This window comes from Oreochromis niloticus, unplaced genomic scaffold (genome assembly GCF_001858045.2).
Source record: "Oreochromis niloticus isolate F11D_XX unplaced genomic scaffold, O_niloticus_UMD_NMBU tig00000744_pilon, whole genome shotgun sequence".
Taxonomy (NCBI): domain Eukaryota; kingdom Metazoa; phylum Chordata; class Actinopteri; order Cichliformes; family Cichlidae; genus Oreochromis; species Oreochromis niloticus.
The window spans coordinates 14,702-29,749 of NW_020327232.1; the positions used below are offsets into that span (position 1 = coordinate 14,702).

Genomic DNA, 15,048 nt, shown 5'->3' on the forward strand with positions numbered 1-15,048 from the left:
CCGCTTAACAACGGTGGGGGTGGACTGTGGTTAACAGACTCACCGCCTGGTGTAGAGCTGAGCGAATGCTGGCTATCATTAAAATTATTTTCATTTAACCTGTTTATTTGACTCAATAATTCTGGAGGTATTTGAACCTCGTGCTGTATTTGTGCTAAGGCTTCTAAAGCACTATTAAGAGCGGCGAAAGGGTCAGAAGAGGCAATGTTTTGCTGAGAATGAGCCTCAGCATGCTCCACTCCTAAATTCTCAGTGTTATTCTGGGGGGCACTTTCACTATGGGCTAGTTGTGCAAGAGCTAAATCAATCAGTTCTAGAGGATCGTTATTATTATTGATCACCTCAGGTTGTTCATGATTCTGCGGAGGTGTATTCTGTGAATGATGGGCGTTTTCATTTAGCCGGGCTAACTCTATTTCTAAAGCAAGAAAGGGGTCTGTAATATCTTGTTCCTGGTTGTCCTTTTTTTTTTTTTATTGTTTAACAAAGAATATATTTTAAAAAAAATAAAATAAAAAAATAAAAAATAAAAAACAATAAAATAAAATAAAACCTTATTATAAGATGAGTTGCACTAATTCAGCGAACAGAGATACAGCTCGAAGAGCGATGGAAGCGAGCTGGTTTCGCTGTCCGCATGTTTGCCTTGTGCTCCTTATCCTGAGTGGCCTAACGGTCCTCCTACGCCTCCTTCTGAGATGCCCTAAGAATTTGAGGGTAAGATACAAATTAGTTAGTGATGTTTAATAGAAAAGGCGATAGTTTTTTATAAAATGAGAGAAAAAGAAAAAGCGAGAGTGACTGACCTAGATTGGATCTCAGAGGCAGGGGCTGTGGATGTCTTGGTCCCGATGCAGGAGGAGAAGCTCCGGCGGGGGCACTGGGAGCGTGTGCCGCGAACAGTTGTTCCCTCTCCCAGGCGGTTAGATGCAGGTTTTTCCCCGAGGGGCGCTGGGGTGCTGAAGCTCCGACAGGGGCACTGGGAGCGTGTGCCGCGAACAGTTGTTCCCTCTCCCGGGCGGTTAGATGCAGGTTTTTCCCCGAGGGGCGCTGGGGAGCTGAAGCTGGGCGAGCCCTTGCAGAAAGCAAGGCCTGCCTCTCGCGGGTCGAGAGACGGATGTTCTTGCCTGTAACTCGCTCTAAAACCGGTGGTGGTGATGAACTGGGCGAAGAATTAGGTGAACTCGAAAAAACATAGTTGTCCAAATCCGATATGTCTGAAAAAAAGTTTGATAAGTTAAAAAGAGGGTTAATGTTTTGTTTTTCTTGTACAATTAACTGTTAAGAGGGACAAGAAGAATGAAGCAGACCTACCGATTTGATCGAGATTATCCAAAAGAGAAGAATCAAACAGGCTTATTTCAGAGTCTAAAAAGAAATAACAAGGAGTATTTAAACAACAGGAAATACAGTAAAATATAAGCATTATATGAACAGGAGTAAGAAAAAAAGAGGTACCTGAAGAGGACATGATCGCGGTTAGTGTACTCAAGCACTTTTTTAGCTCTGAGTGATAAACTGGAGCTTATATATATATATATTTTTAAAGTGTATTACAGGTGTTAGAGTACCTATTTCTGGATGGCTTTGAAAAGCTTTTTGAGAGAAAAAAAGGAAAGTGCAAAATGTAGTTAGAAAGCAAGAGTACCACTTACCGATTGATATGCACACAGGTAAAAGTGACGCCAATTGTTGAAGTGGTCTGGAGACGGGGGTATTATTGTGAATTCGGTCTGAGTGCCGCCAATTGTTGAAGTGGTCTGAGCGGCGGTAGTTGTCCACGCGTCCGAAGTCAGATGGCTTGTGAGACACCGTTGCAAGTTTTAACATCGGCGGGGGGACCATAAAAACCCGACCTGTATCCGATTGGGTGAGCGGGGTGCGAATGGAGCCGCCCCTTTGTTATGTGATTGGCAGCGGGGCAGTAAGGTTTACCTGGGAGGCGGAGTTGGTCTCCGGCGCAAAATTTCGAACGAGGTAAGCAGCATTCGGGATGAGCCGGGGGAGCGAACAAGAAGGAAAAAGATGCTGCTCTGGCAGCAGTTCGGTGCGAGTAAGAGCGATGTAGGACTTAGACTCTGGGGCTGAATTTTCAGTCGGAGCTAGTGAGAGGGGCGGTTTTTGGAGAAAAGAGTTTTCTTTTTTTCAGGATTTCCCCTGTTATCGAGTATAAGGTTTTGGGTATACGGGGGTTCCCTACAAGTTATTCTAAGGGTTTTGGAGAAAAGGGTTAGGGTTTTTTCAGGAGGTTTCCTGGTTATTTTACCTAAGGATCGCGAGTAAGAACTTAGACTCTGCGCTGAATTTGAGACGGAGCTAGTGAGAGGGCTGTTTTTGAAGAAAAAAGACTAAGGATTTTTTCAGGATTTCCCCTGTTATCGAATATAAGGTTTTGGGTATAGGGGGGTTCCCTGCAAGTTATCCTAAGGGTTTTGGAGAAAAACGCGGAGGGTTTTTGAGGAGTTTGTCCCTGCTTATTTGCCTAAGGATCGGGTGGGAGCCGCGGAGATCGCGAGTGTTTTTTTGTGACTCTGAGTTTGATTTTAAATTTCTTTGTTCGGATTAAACAAATGCATATAAATTGAAATAAAGTTTTCCCACAAGGCATGCACCCTGTATGTCTGGCCATACTGAACGTTACAAAAGCACAAGTTTAACTAAGCACATTTATACTGGTTTAACACATTTTCACCCATAAACACGGTCCCAGAGACACAGGCCCGGTCCCGAGTCAGGCGCGCGCACGAGCGCGCCTAGACACACAGGCGCGGGGCGCGCGCACTGCGCACTCATGCGCTGTCATGCGCTGACCCACCACCAGATGGCGTTTCTTTAGGGAAAAAAAGGAAAAAGTTTTTAATGGATTAAAAATAAAAGAATGCTATTTGATATAAAAACTTTCTAAAATAATCAATTAGTTCTTTTTTGGGGGGAAGAAAAGCAATGAACTAGCATATTTTGGATGAATATCATAATTTTATGAATATCATATTTTTATGAATATCATATTTTAATTACTTCCGTTTTTACTTCCTGAGCTCATGAATAATTCATTTCAAACTCATGAATAATTCATTTAACCTAACACTCAAAAAGCTCATGAATATTTTGACATAAGGGGTATAATATCCCTCCTTAAGCGTGTTCTTCCTTGCGTTTATGCTAATGGAGTGTAAGCTGCTTTCTTTGTTGCATATGTTTGTTACAATAAGGTTTAATTCATGCATCTTTTCACTGAATTCTGGATTCAAACTGTCTCACTTCTGATTCTTTCCAAAAATAATTTCACATGTAACAAGTTGTGTATGTGTGTTTTCTATTCATTAACATAATTGTCAGTTATTTTCTCTCTTTATTTTACTTTCTTTTGTTTACTTTTTGTTGTGATGTGGTGGACATCCCTAAACAATCATGAATTCCGGCTTCAATTTCAACCCAATTATATCCTGTATTCTCGCAGTCGAACTCGTCCGAGCTTGACCTCTGACTGGTCCCTGTCCCTCTCTTCACAGTGTCCTGTGTTGTCTTGAAATCTCCAGCAACACAGTCAGCTTTTTGTTCTTCTCTGTTGATCTTTTCAGTATTTTCCTTTTAGGTTAAGTCTTAGCCTGGCAAAATATCACATTCATTGCCTTCAAACAGTCATGTCACACTGTTCTTACCAGCCTGCAGTTCACCGTGGATGCTTTCATCACGTGCTTTCTTTCATGCTGCTGCTGGAGTCGTCAGTCGTCATCAGTGTTATGTTTCAGTTGCAGTTTCTTTTGCCTGCTGTTAAGTCTTCAAGTCCACGATGTTCTGTTGGTCTTCATCAGGAGATTAATTGTCCTTCGAGCTTCTTCTCAGGGTCGGGACAAAGTGAGAGGTCAAGCTGTAAAATTTTAGCCAAAACCTGGCCTGTTTTCCCAATTCTGTTACTCTAGCCTTTTGCCGCTGTACTCAAGGTTCCATGTTGAGAGAAATCCACCTGTATTGACACACTAAAGCATACAATTAATATCCTTTTCATTTATTTTCCTTAAAACCTCCATTTGCTTCATATGCCTAGAGTTTAACTCGCCTCTCTCTCTGGGTTCTCCCTTGACACAGTCAGTTCCTTTTATGGGCATGTTAAGTTCCTGTCACACACTACTTCCTGTCACACAGAGCCACACAGAGCCATATTTTCTGTTCCTACAGACTAATCGAACTCTTTTAGTTTTTTCTTTGTATTTACAGTCTACTGACCCTCTTTAGTTCTACTAAGTCTTGATCTAAAAACAATACGCCCTTATTTCACGCACACACATAAAATGGAAAAAAAAATAAAACACACCAGCATTTATTGCTGAAGAGAGGTTACTACTGAAAGTAATATGTTAGTCTTAAGTCTATACAATGCACTCAATCCATATATATCAAAACTCAGTCAATTACTATACATCCACTACAGCAACTCAAAACTTTATTTATAGCCCTCTAATAAACATAAATGGCGTCTTAAACACACGCATTCAACAATGTTTGCAGCAATATTTGTGAAACCAACTGTGGTTTAAGCAGTTCACAGCTTACTAATTTGCATTTTCTCACACACACACAGTCTCACTTTTTATATTACACAGACGTCTTTTAATTACACAGATTTTTAGGCCTTTTAACACCTACACAATTTCGACAAATTTAATAATAACCGCCCAGCGGATAAACTCCCTGAGTTTTTTTGCAATCAATTTCACCAGCCTCGGCCCTGGGCCGTGGCCTGATCTCTACAGTCCTAGCACAATTTAAAAGTGTCAACCAACCCAAACTTTGCCTGAAGCTCTATTTTTGGCATTTCACAGCCAAGGCTTTCCCCGAAGTTTTAAGTTGAGGTTTCACGCCCGAAACCCGGTTTCTGCTGGCCAAAAAAGCGCAATCTACTGTCCCGGACAGTAAAAAGTGATCCAATCACTTAGCGTATTCTGGGATGCCCCGTACCCCACAGGTTGCCAAACTGGACTAACCCTCTTCGCCGAGAGGTCAAGGCTGAGCGTCCTACGGCCAGGAGGGAGCGTCACCTCCGAGCTCTGCGCTTCCTAGGACTATCCCAGTCCCGTCCTAAAATAATTTAATTACTTTGAAAACACCCCATAAAATCACACAAGCAATTCTATTGATGTCCAAGCCCGGCTTTATATTCAATTGAGACTTAACTGTCACAAACAATTCACCAATTACCTATTTCCTACGTGAGCCTCGAACTCACTTTCACTGTTTTCCTTTCTTTATTCTCTTTAACTCAGTACTGTCACTTATAAACTTCCATTATCATTACTTCAACCACAATTCTCATTAAAACCTTCACCAAAATCAAAACAGACATTTACCAGTAATTTCAGTGAGTGGACTTTTAATTTTGACTGTCCAATTTGGCACACTTTGGAGATAATTCAACAGGTAGTGCCTTACCTTTTTTAATGCGCCGGCGTATGCCCACTCACTTTCGACCACTGACCCATGCCTGACCACCTCGTACCCCGGATTTCTCCGTCTACACCTCCAAACTCACTCTCCCTCCTTAACCACCGGACGAAGCCGCCAAATGTTAAGGTTCAAAAATTAAGGAGGGATACAGGAGAAAAATCCAAATAACACACTGATCCGGCCGGGTGGAGTCAAATGATGATTTTAATGAACACACGCGTGGGAGATGATCACTGTACGCAGACAGCATCAGATCTCACCCCAACAACGACACCACAACGGTTTTATAATATCAGGGTATTATAACGCCCCCTCATGCGTCAAACAGATACCAGACATGGAGAAGTTTCAAAACCACAAAATGTTCTGTTTACAACTTTGACACAGTTAAAAAGAACATTGTCTCCGTTTCCACGGCAGGCGCTTCCTGTCACTGCCGGACACCCGCTTATCGTCTGGAACATCAGCAGCACATCCTAAACTGAAACTTATACAGGCACAAAATGCAGCTACAAGCAAAATATGTCTGAACTCTCACCTAGACCTAAGTTCACCTACTCTGTATGTGTGTATGTGTACGTGTGTGTGTGTCGACCTCACACGAACTTTGTCTTATGCGAAGAGAGGCCGATTCTCATGTGCATAATAACCTAACTGAAACTATGTATATGTAATCTATTGAATAAATGTTTTAATCAACAACCACTACTAAAAGCTTAATCATGAGTCATCTGTTACCAAGCAAACTCCAATGCAACAAGTTGCTGAATAGATTCAGGCCCTTTGCTCAGGCCCCAAGTCACTTCCACTCTGCTTAGTTTCACTTTTGCAAAAGCATGCTCTACAAAAGCATGCAGTTTCCTGTCTATTTGGGCACAGAGTGTACTCAGAGTTAGGCCTTCCTTTATGCAATGTAATCTGCATATAAACATTTAAGATTATAAAAAGCGTTCAAAAGCATTTAAAATTATAAATTCAACTCAACAGTTTAAAGTGGTTATCACTGGTTATGAGTGATCCCCACAATCTCTACAGAGTTCTTTGAATATTATCCGTCTTATCAGTTTTCAGTGAACAAAAATCCTCACAGAGCCAAAATAAGCAGTTTGTATCCAACATAACTCAGCTGGACTCTGATGCTCCGTATAACAGCCACACATGAGTCTGGATTCACTCAAAGCATTGAACAAACTTTATTGTAAATGAAGCTTTTGGACATTTATTCTCTGATATTTGCTCTTCAGCTCAAGTCTCCATCAGTGGGAACATTTCCTGATTCAACTTTTCTTCTGTTCAAATCAAACTGCATGAGAATCAAAGTGTGAATCAGAGTCCTGATGATCAGATTCTATAGAAACATGGAGACTGTAGAGGATTTACACTCAATATGTTCATTTGGTCCCTTCAAGAAAAATCAATCAGTTCGTCCAATAAAATCAGTCGTTGATCGACTCAGTTTGATTGACAGGACAGATGATCAGAGGTGCAGAGTTTTCACCTCCATCATTCAGACTGGGACTGAAGTATGGGTGGAGTTTGTGAGTGAAGGAACAGCCAGTAAAGGAGTAGATCAGAGCTGCAGCACCTACATCATAAAAGGAGACCAGACCCTCCTCATAATCCACAAACACCCCCACCTTCTCAGGACCAGGATGAAGACAGAGTGGGACTGGAGGGGAAGCACGAGCACTGTACTCATTTCCATTTCTCAGCCTCACAGTCCAGAAACCATCCTGAGGACTCAGTGTGATTTTTCCCTTCCTGTTGATCGACTCTATGGCCACTCCTAAATCCCACTCAGTCTTTCCTTTAACCTGAACCTCAAAGTAAAATCTGCCTGAAGAGAAACTCTGCTCTCCTAAAACACAAGCACACAGAGAAAATCTCTCTGGGTTGTCTGGAAGTTTCTTCCTCACATCACCACAGTACACTTGTTTTCCATCATCAGACAGGATGAGAGCAGGATGAGCTGTATCGGGATCCAGAGTCACATCCACCTCATACTGCTGCACCCTCTGCAGCTCAGCCTCAAACAGCTTCTTCTTCATGAGTTTCCTGATTGTCTCCTCCAGCTGAGCCACAGCTCTCCCCACAGTCCCCTCATATGATGGTGGACGGACTCTGACCTCTGTCCAGTCCTTGCTGGGTGGAGCAGCTTTCATGGACGAGAAGCTTTGGAGGAGGTGGAGGTGGTCTTCAGAGCGTGAGAGCTGCTCCACCTCAGAGCTTCTCTCCATCAGCTCAGAGATTTCCTGTTCCAGATCTTTGATGAGACCTTCAGCCTGTTTCTCTGTAGTTTCCTGTTTGTCTTCGATCTCCTTCATGAGCTCCTTCAGGCGTCTCTCAGACTCCATCAGAGCAGTGAATACCTGAACACCTTCTGCTTTCTGTCTGTCTGCAGCATCTTTACTCATCTTCACCGACTCTGTGATCTCCTGAATCTTCAGTCGTCTCTTCTGGATCATCTGCTGAATCTCAGCCTCTGTCTTCTCCAGCTCTGCCTTCTTTCCTTCATATTCTTCTCTCAGAGGAACAAACTCGTGGTTCATGTGGTCTGAAACAGAGCAGAGCATGCAGACACATGTCTGGTCGGTCTTACAGAACAGCTCCATATGTTTATCGTGCTTCGTGCACATCCTGCCTTCCAGGTTCTCCACAGCATCAATCAGCTGATGTCTTTTCAGACGTTTCACTGTCAGATGAGGCTCCAGGTGAGTCTGACAGTAGGAGGTCTGACACACCAGGCAGGACTTCAGGGCCTTCAGTCTGGTTCCAGTGCAGACGTCACAGGGAACTTCTCCTGGTTTGGCAGCTTGTTGCTCTGAGCTGCTGCTGCTGGCTTTCTGCTGAGCTTCACGTCTGAACTGAGCAACCATCTCAGAGATGAAGGTGTTGACCCTCAGCTGAGGTCTAGTGTAGAAAGTCTCTTTACACATGGGACACTGACAGCTCTGACTCATGTCCCAGTGCTGACTGATGCAGGTTTTGCAGAAGTTGTGTCCACATGGTGTAGAGACTGGATCAGTGAACACATCCAGACAGATGCAGCACAGAAACTGATCTTCAGATCGCAGATTGCTGGCAGCAGACATGTCTGCACTCTGAGGGAGAAAGAAAAGAAACACATTTGATTCAAAATTCACTTTAAATTTCATTTTTAAAAAGAGAGAAACAAGCGACAGTAGTCTGAGGAGCTTAGAAAGAAAAGCGTCTGGACTTTGTAATGGTGGCTTGTGTTCAGTGGTTGAGAGGAGGCGGTATGGACAGATGGTTTGAAAGAGGAGTGAAAGAGGCCATCTATGTCCACTGTGAGCGACCATCTTTGAACAGAGGCGGTGGTTTACGACACCAACTGTCTGCCATCTATAATCCAGTTTTGAGATCCTTCCCAGACGCCTTAACGCCCACTCACATCCTGGGCCATCTGACTTCCGGAAATCACATGACAAGGTGGGGCCAGGTTTCACAATGAGCTCACCCGAAACCCTGGCTGATTGGGACCCACACCCGCTTTCACACCTTGGCTCATGTGATTAGAGGATCACCAGGGGGTCCTTTGTCCCCCTTTTGGGGGATACTCCCACTGGGTTTAAATCTGGGACTCTCGGCCATTTGACCTTAGAACTGAAGAAGGTTCTCGGATGAGAGGTGAAACGTCTTCAAGCAACTTAAAGAAGTCCAGACGCTTTTCTTTGCAAACTCCTTTGACAGAGGAGGCGGTAGAAACCTTAGCAGGATAGTAGGAATACACGATCACACTGGTACTGGGATTTCCACAGTGTATCCTTTGATGCACATTCTCTTCATCAACCATACAAGGCCCGGTTGAACAGTTGCTGCTTATCAAACATGACAGTGTTCATACAACCTGTAGTGTTGCAAAGGGTTTCTGGAGAGGTAAAACATACAAAGTCTGTTTCTCTCCATGTACTCACGTGCAAGCATGTTGCTCCCATAAATCACAGAGGGCAGTGGCGCACACTAATGACATCATAAACTTATGTTACATTAAAGAGACACCACACCATTGTGAATATTACAACTTCTTTAAGGTTCTTGAAGACGTTTCATGAGAGAAGCTTCTTCAGTTCTAAGAGTAACTGGTGGAGACCCAGCAACACATTCAGACACAAACTGGTTCATCCTAAACACAAACTTAACAACTTCCATCCATCCATCCATCCTCATCCGCTTTATCCGAGGTCGGGTCGCGGGGGCAGCAGCCTAAGCAGAGAAGCCCAGACCTCCCTCTCCCCAGCCACCTCCTCCAGCTCATCCGGGGGAACACCAAGGCGTTCCCAGGCCAGCCGAGAGATATAATCTCTCCAGCGCGTCCTGGGTCTGCCCCGGGGCCTCCTCCCGGTGGGACATGCCCGGAACACCTCACCCAGGAGGCGCCCAGGGGGCATCCTTGTCAGATGCCCGAACCACCTCAACTGGCTCCTTTCGATGTGGAGGAGCAGCGGCTCTACTCTGAGCCCCTCCCGGATGGCCGAACTTCTCACCCTATCTCTAAGGGAGAGGCCAGCCACCCTTCGGAGGAAGCTCATTTCTGCCGCTTGTATCCGCGATCTCGTTCTTTCGGTCACTACCCACAGCTCGTGGCCATAGGTGAGGGTAGGGACGTAGATCGACCGGTAAATTGAGAGCCTCGCTTTTACACTCAGCTCCCTCTTCACCACGATGGACCGGTGCAGCGTCCGCATCACTGCAGCCGCAGCACCAATCCATCTGTCGATCTCCGGCTCCCTTCTCCCATCACTCGCGAACAAGACCCCGAGATACTTAAACTCCTCCACTTGGGGCAGGAACTCATCCCCGACCCGGAGTGGGCACTCCACCCTTTTCCGGCTGAGAACCATGGCCTCAGATTTGGAGGTGCTGATTCTCATTCCCGCTGCTTCACACTCGGCTGCGAACCGTTCCAGTGCGAGCTGGAGGCCCCCACCCGATGAAGCCATCAGAACCACATCATCCGCAAAAAGCAGAGATGAGATTCTGAGGCCACCGAAGTGAAAGCCCTCCGCCACTTGGCTGCGCCTAGAAATCCTGTCCATAAAAATTATGAACAGAATCGGTGATAAAGGGCAGCCCTGGCGGAGCCCATCACCCACCGGAAACGAGTCCGACTTATTGCCGGCAATGCGAACCAAACTCTTACAACGGTTGTATAGGGATCGAATGGCCCGTAGCAATGGGCCAGACACCCCATACTCCCGCAACACCTCCCACAGGACACCCCGAGGGACATGGTCGAATGCCTTCTCCAAGTCCATAAAACACATGTAGACTGGTTGGGCAAACTCCCATGCACCCTCAAGTATCCTCGAGAGGATAAAGAGCTGGTCCAGTGTTCCGCGACCAGGACGAAAACCGCATTGTTCCTCCTGTATCCGAGGTTCGACTAACGGACGAACTCTCCTTTCCAGCACTCTGGCATAGACTTTCCCAGGGAGGCTGAGGAGTGTGATCCCCCTGTAGTTGGAACACACCCTCCGGTCTCCCTTCTTAAAGATGGGGACCACCACCCCGGTCTGCCAGTCCAGGGGTACTGCCCCTGATCTCCACGCAACATTGTAGAGGCGTGTCAACCAGGACAGCCCTACAACGTCCAGAGCCTTCAGGAACTCGGGGCGGACCTCATCAACACCAGGGGCTCTGCCACCGAGGAGTTGTTTAACTGCCTCAGTGACCTCGACCCCAGAAATTGGCGGGTCATTCCCCTCATCCCCAGACTCTGCTTCCTCCTCGGAAGACTTGTCAGTGGGATTAAGGAGATCCTCGAAGTATTCCTTCCACCGTCTGACAATTTTCTCAGTCGACGTCAGCAGCGCACCGCCAGCACTATACACAGTGCAGGTAGAGCACCGCTTTCCCCTCCTGAGATGCCTGACGGTTTGCCAGAATCTCTTCGAGGCAGTCCGAAAGTCTTTTTCCATGGCCTCTCCGAACTCCTCCCACACCCGAGTTTTTGCTTCAGCCACTGCCCGAGCCGCATTCCGCTTGGCCTGTCGATACCTGTCAGCTGCCTCTGGAGTCCCACAGGCTAACCAAGCCCGATAGGATTCCTTCTTCAGCCTGGTGGCTCCCTTCACCTCTGGTGTCCACCATTTGGTTCGGGGATTACCACCACGGCAGGCACCAACCACCTTGCGGCCGCAGCTCAATGCAGCAGCTTCAGCAATGGAGACGCTGAACATGGTCCATTCGGACTCAATGTCCCCAGTCTCCCTCGGAATGTTGTTGAAGCTCTGCCGGAGGTGTGCGTTGAAGATCTCGCGGACTGGGGCCTCTGCTAGACGTTCCCAGCACACCCTCACTACGCGTTTAGGTGCACCGGGTCTGTCCAGCGTCCTCCCCCGCCACCTGATCCAACTCACCACCAGGTGGTGATCAGTTGACAGCTCAGCCCCTCTCTTTACCCGAGTGTCCAGAACATATGGTGGCAGGTCTGGTGATACGATTACAAAATCGATCATCGACCTGCGGCCTAGAGCATCCTGGTGCCACGTGCACTTATGGACACTCTTATGTTCGAACAAGGTGTTCGTTATGGCCAAACTGTGATTTGCACAGAAGTCCAATAACAAAACACCACTCGGGTTCAGATCAGGGAGGCCGTTCCTCCCAATCACCCCCCTCCAGGTCTCGCTGTCGTTACCCACGTGAGCATTGAAGTCTCCCAGTAGGACAACAGAGTCTCCAGGTGGGGCACCTTCCAGCACCCCCCCCAGGGACTCTAAGAAGGCTGGGTACTCTGAACTGCCACTCGGCGCATAAGCGCAGATGACAGTCAGGACCCGTTCCCCGACCCTGAGGCGCAGGGAACAAACCCTCTCATCCACCGGGAAAAACCCCAACGTACCGGCAGCAAGCCGGGGGATATTAGAATACCCACCCCAGCCCGCCGCCTCTCACCAGGGGCAACTCCAGACTGAGACAGAGTCCAGCCCCTCTCCAGGAGACTAGTTCCAGAGCCCAAGCCATGCGTAGAGGTGAGCCCGACTATATCTAGCCGGTACTTCTCAACCTCACGCACTAACTCAGGCTCCTTCCCCACCAGAGAGGTGACATTCCATGTCCCTATTGCCAGTCTTGGCAGCCGGGGATCGGTCCGCCAGGGCCTCCGCTCCTGGCCGCCGCCCGACACACAATGCACCCGACCCCTATGGCGCCTCCTGCGGGTGGTGGGCCTGCGGGAGGATGGGCCCATGTCTCCTCTTCGGGCTGTGCCCGGCCGGGCCCCATGGACTAAGGCCCGGCCACCAGACGCTCGCCCTCGGGCACCCTCCCCGGGCCTGGCTCCAGGGCGGGGCCCCGGTAACCCTATCCCGGGCAGGGTAAACTGTTCCCTCGATGTTCTTTTCATATGGGTCTTCTGAATCGCTCTTTGTCTGGTCCCTCACCCAGGACCAATTTGCCATGGGAGACCCTACCAGGGGGCAAAAGCCCCCAGACAACATAGCCCCTGGGATCCCTGTGACACACAAACCCCTCCACCACGATAAGGTAGCGATTCACGGAGAGGTACTTAACAACTTAACAACTGTATATTTGGTCCATTTGTGCGTCATTAAAAACTGTCCTGTTTTTTCTCACAGATACTGGAACATCACAGCTCCTCACAAACTCAGGATATGGAAGAAGATGAACTTCTCCATTCATTCACTGGGATACATCATTCATTATATTCTGGATCCATTTCTCAGAAAACATTGATTTATTTTTGTGTTTCATATATTTGTTTGTCCAAATCAAAGGTGTATGTGGGGAAAATGATGTTTGTAGAGAAGAAGCCACCATGATAAAGCCTGTGTGTGAAAATGAGATCAGTGGATTTTGTTGATCAAAATCACATTTAAGGAGGAATTCTGTCCTCCAGTTTGTTTAAATAAGCTTTGGGATTAAACACCATCATCTATGTTTGTGTCTGATGACATGTTTGATCCAGTTCAGCTTGAATATCACAGCTGATGTGTGAACTCTGACATATTTAAAGCCTCGATTATCAGGATGATTTAAACACATCTGTTTAAATAATGAGATTTATGTTTCCACATTTAGTTATAAAGTGCAGCATCGACTGTTTTCTGAATGATTCAGGAACATCTGTGACTCTTACAGGATACACTAAGTCAGATAATCTCTCTTTGTAAAATGTCTGAATGACTTTTTGAAGTACTGACCAAAATCTGCTGGTTTACAGTATCAAAGGCTTTATATCAATAAAGAATAAACAGGTGTTTTCACGTCTGTAATCCTTATGATCAATCAGATCCAGAATCAATCTAATAGGAACAGGAAGTGATGAATAACCAGGAAGTGTGGAGTCAGTCTGAAGTCCAGAGCACAGACTGAGTCCACAGTCCTGAGCAGAGCCACAGTGAGACTGAAGCAGCAGCTCGATGTTCCTACAGTGGATCTGTGGTTACATGAGCAGATTTCTATGGATCCAGTGTGACTGTGATGAGTCCGCATGAAGTGAACAGAGTGAAGATTTGTGTAGAAACAGGAAGTGTGATCAGCTGCACTCACCACTGTTGCTGAGAGAAACCTGATGGACTCCAGTGAATCTTCTTGTAGAGACAAACAGGACTCGACTGCAGCTCTGCTGCTGCTCTCTCACACTTTCACTTATGGAAAATGACTTTGACGTCTTTGCTCCGCCTCTTCCTGCCTCTCCCTTTATCAGCCGGTCTGTACTCAGTGACTGTGTGCAGCGGGTGGGAGGAGTGAGGAGTGGTGTGTGGGTAAAGTTCACACAGTAATGACGGCCTCAGATGATCAGGAGAAACTCACCTGGATTTCCTTTTTCGACAGCAGACTGAGAGCTTCAGGTGGGCCCTGAAGGAGGTCTCAGACACAGGTGGTAAAAGTACACACAGTCTGTACTGAAGTAGAAGTACTACTGTTAAAAATACTCCAAGTACTATCTCTAAAAGTTGATTCTGTTCATCTAGACATAGCGTTTTGTGGGAGAAACGTTTCGTCACTCATCCAAGTGACTTCTTCAGTCTCAGCTGACTGCAGGTTTCCCCAATCTTATAAACAGGACATTTGCATAATGACTGAAACCAGCCCACTGAAGGAACAATGGGCTGGGAGGTCAGTTCCTTAATCATAATTATGCAAATTCTCATGACCATTGATCAACAACCACTGACCAAAGCCCACTGATCAATGGCCATGAGTACCATTCACAGAGAGTTTGGGAATGGCTGCAATCACAGCATTGTAAGATGGTGAAAGATGTACCCTTAGGCCCCCTTGGCCTCCTTGACTCCGCACTCAAACCAGCGTTCCTCCCTGTCCAGGATGTGTACATCCTCATCAGTGAAAGAGTGTCCACTGGCCTGTAGGTGTAATTAGACTGCAGAGTCCTGGCCTAACGAGGTGGCTCTTCTGTGTTGTGCCCAGTGTTTTGTTTAAGTTATTTGAAAAAGTAATCAGTAACTAATTACTGATTACTTACCCCCAAAAGTAATCCTGTTACTTTACTGATTACCTATTTTCTAAAGTAATTAATTACTTAGTTACTTTTTTAAAAACACGATTTACAACCTGAATAGGTGATAAAGTGATAGATCTTTCAACCCAATTCTA

At 46.4% G+C, this 15,048-nt stretch overlaps 2 protein-coding genes across 2 annotated transcripts; both read right to left on the reverse strand.

Moving 5' to 3' along the window:
* Window positions 1-520: 520 nt before the first annotated feature.
* LOC109199738 (uncharacterized) lies at window positions 521-2,062 on the reverse strand. The gene is made up of 4 exons (XM_019355050.2): window positions 1,656-2,062; window positions 1,315-1,368; window positions 807-1,217; window positions 521-703 (listed from the first exon to the last, which is right to left on the reverse strand). The coding sequence occupies exons 1-4, from the start codon at window positions 1,843-1,845 to the stop codon at window positions 558-560; spliced, it is 801 nt and encodes a 266-aa protein (XP_019210595.1). The 5' UTR covers window positions 1,846-2,062; the 3' UTR covers window positions 521-557.
* Window positions 2,063-6,614: 4,552 nt separating this feature from the next.
* On the reverse strand, window positions 6,615-14,065 carry LOC109199734 (E3 ubiquitin-protein ligase TRIM21-like). Its single transcript, XM_019355047.1, has 2 exons — window positions 13,981-14,065; window positions 6,615-8,546 (listed from the first exon to the last, which is right to left on the reverse strand). The coding sequence occupies exon 2, from the start codon at window positions 8,535-8,537 to the stop codon at window positions 6,882-6,884; it is 1,656 nt and encodes a 551-aa protein (XP_019210592.1). The 5' UTR covers window positions 8,538-8,546; window positions 13,981-14,065; the 3' UTR covers window positions 6,615-6,881.
* Window positions 14,066-15,048: the final 983 nt, after the last annotated feature.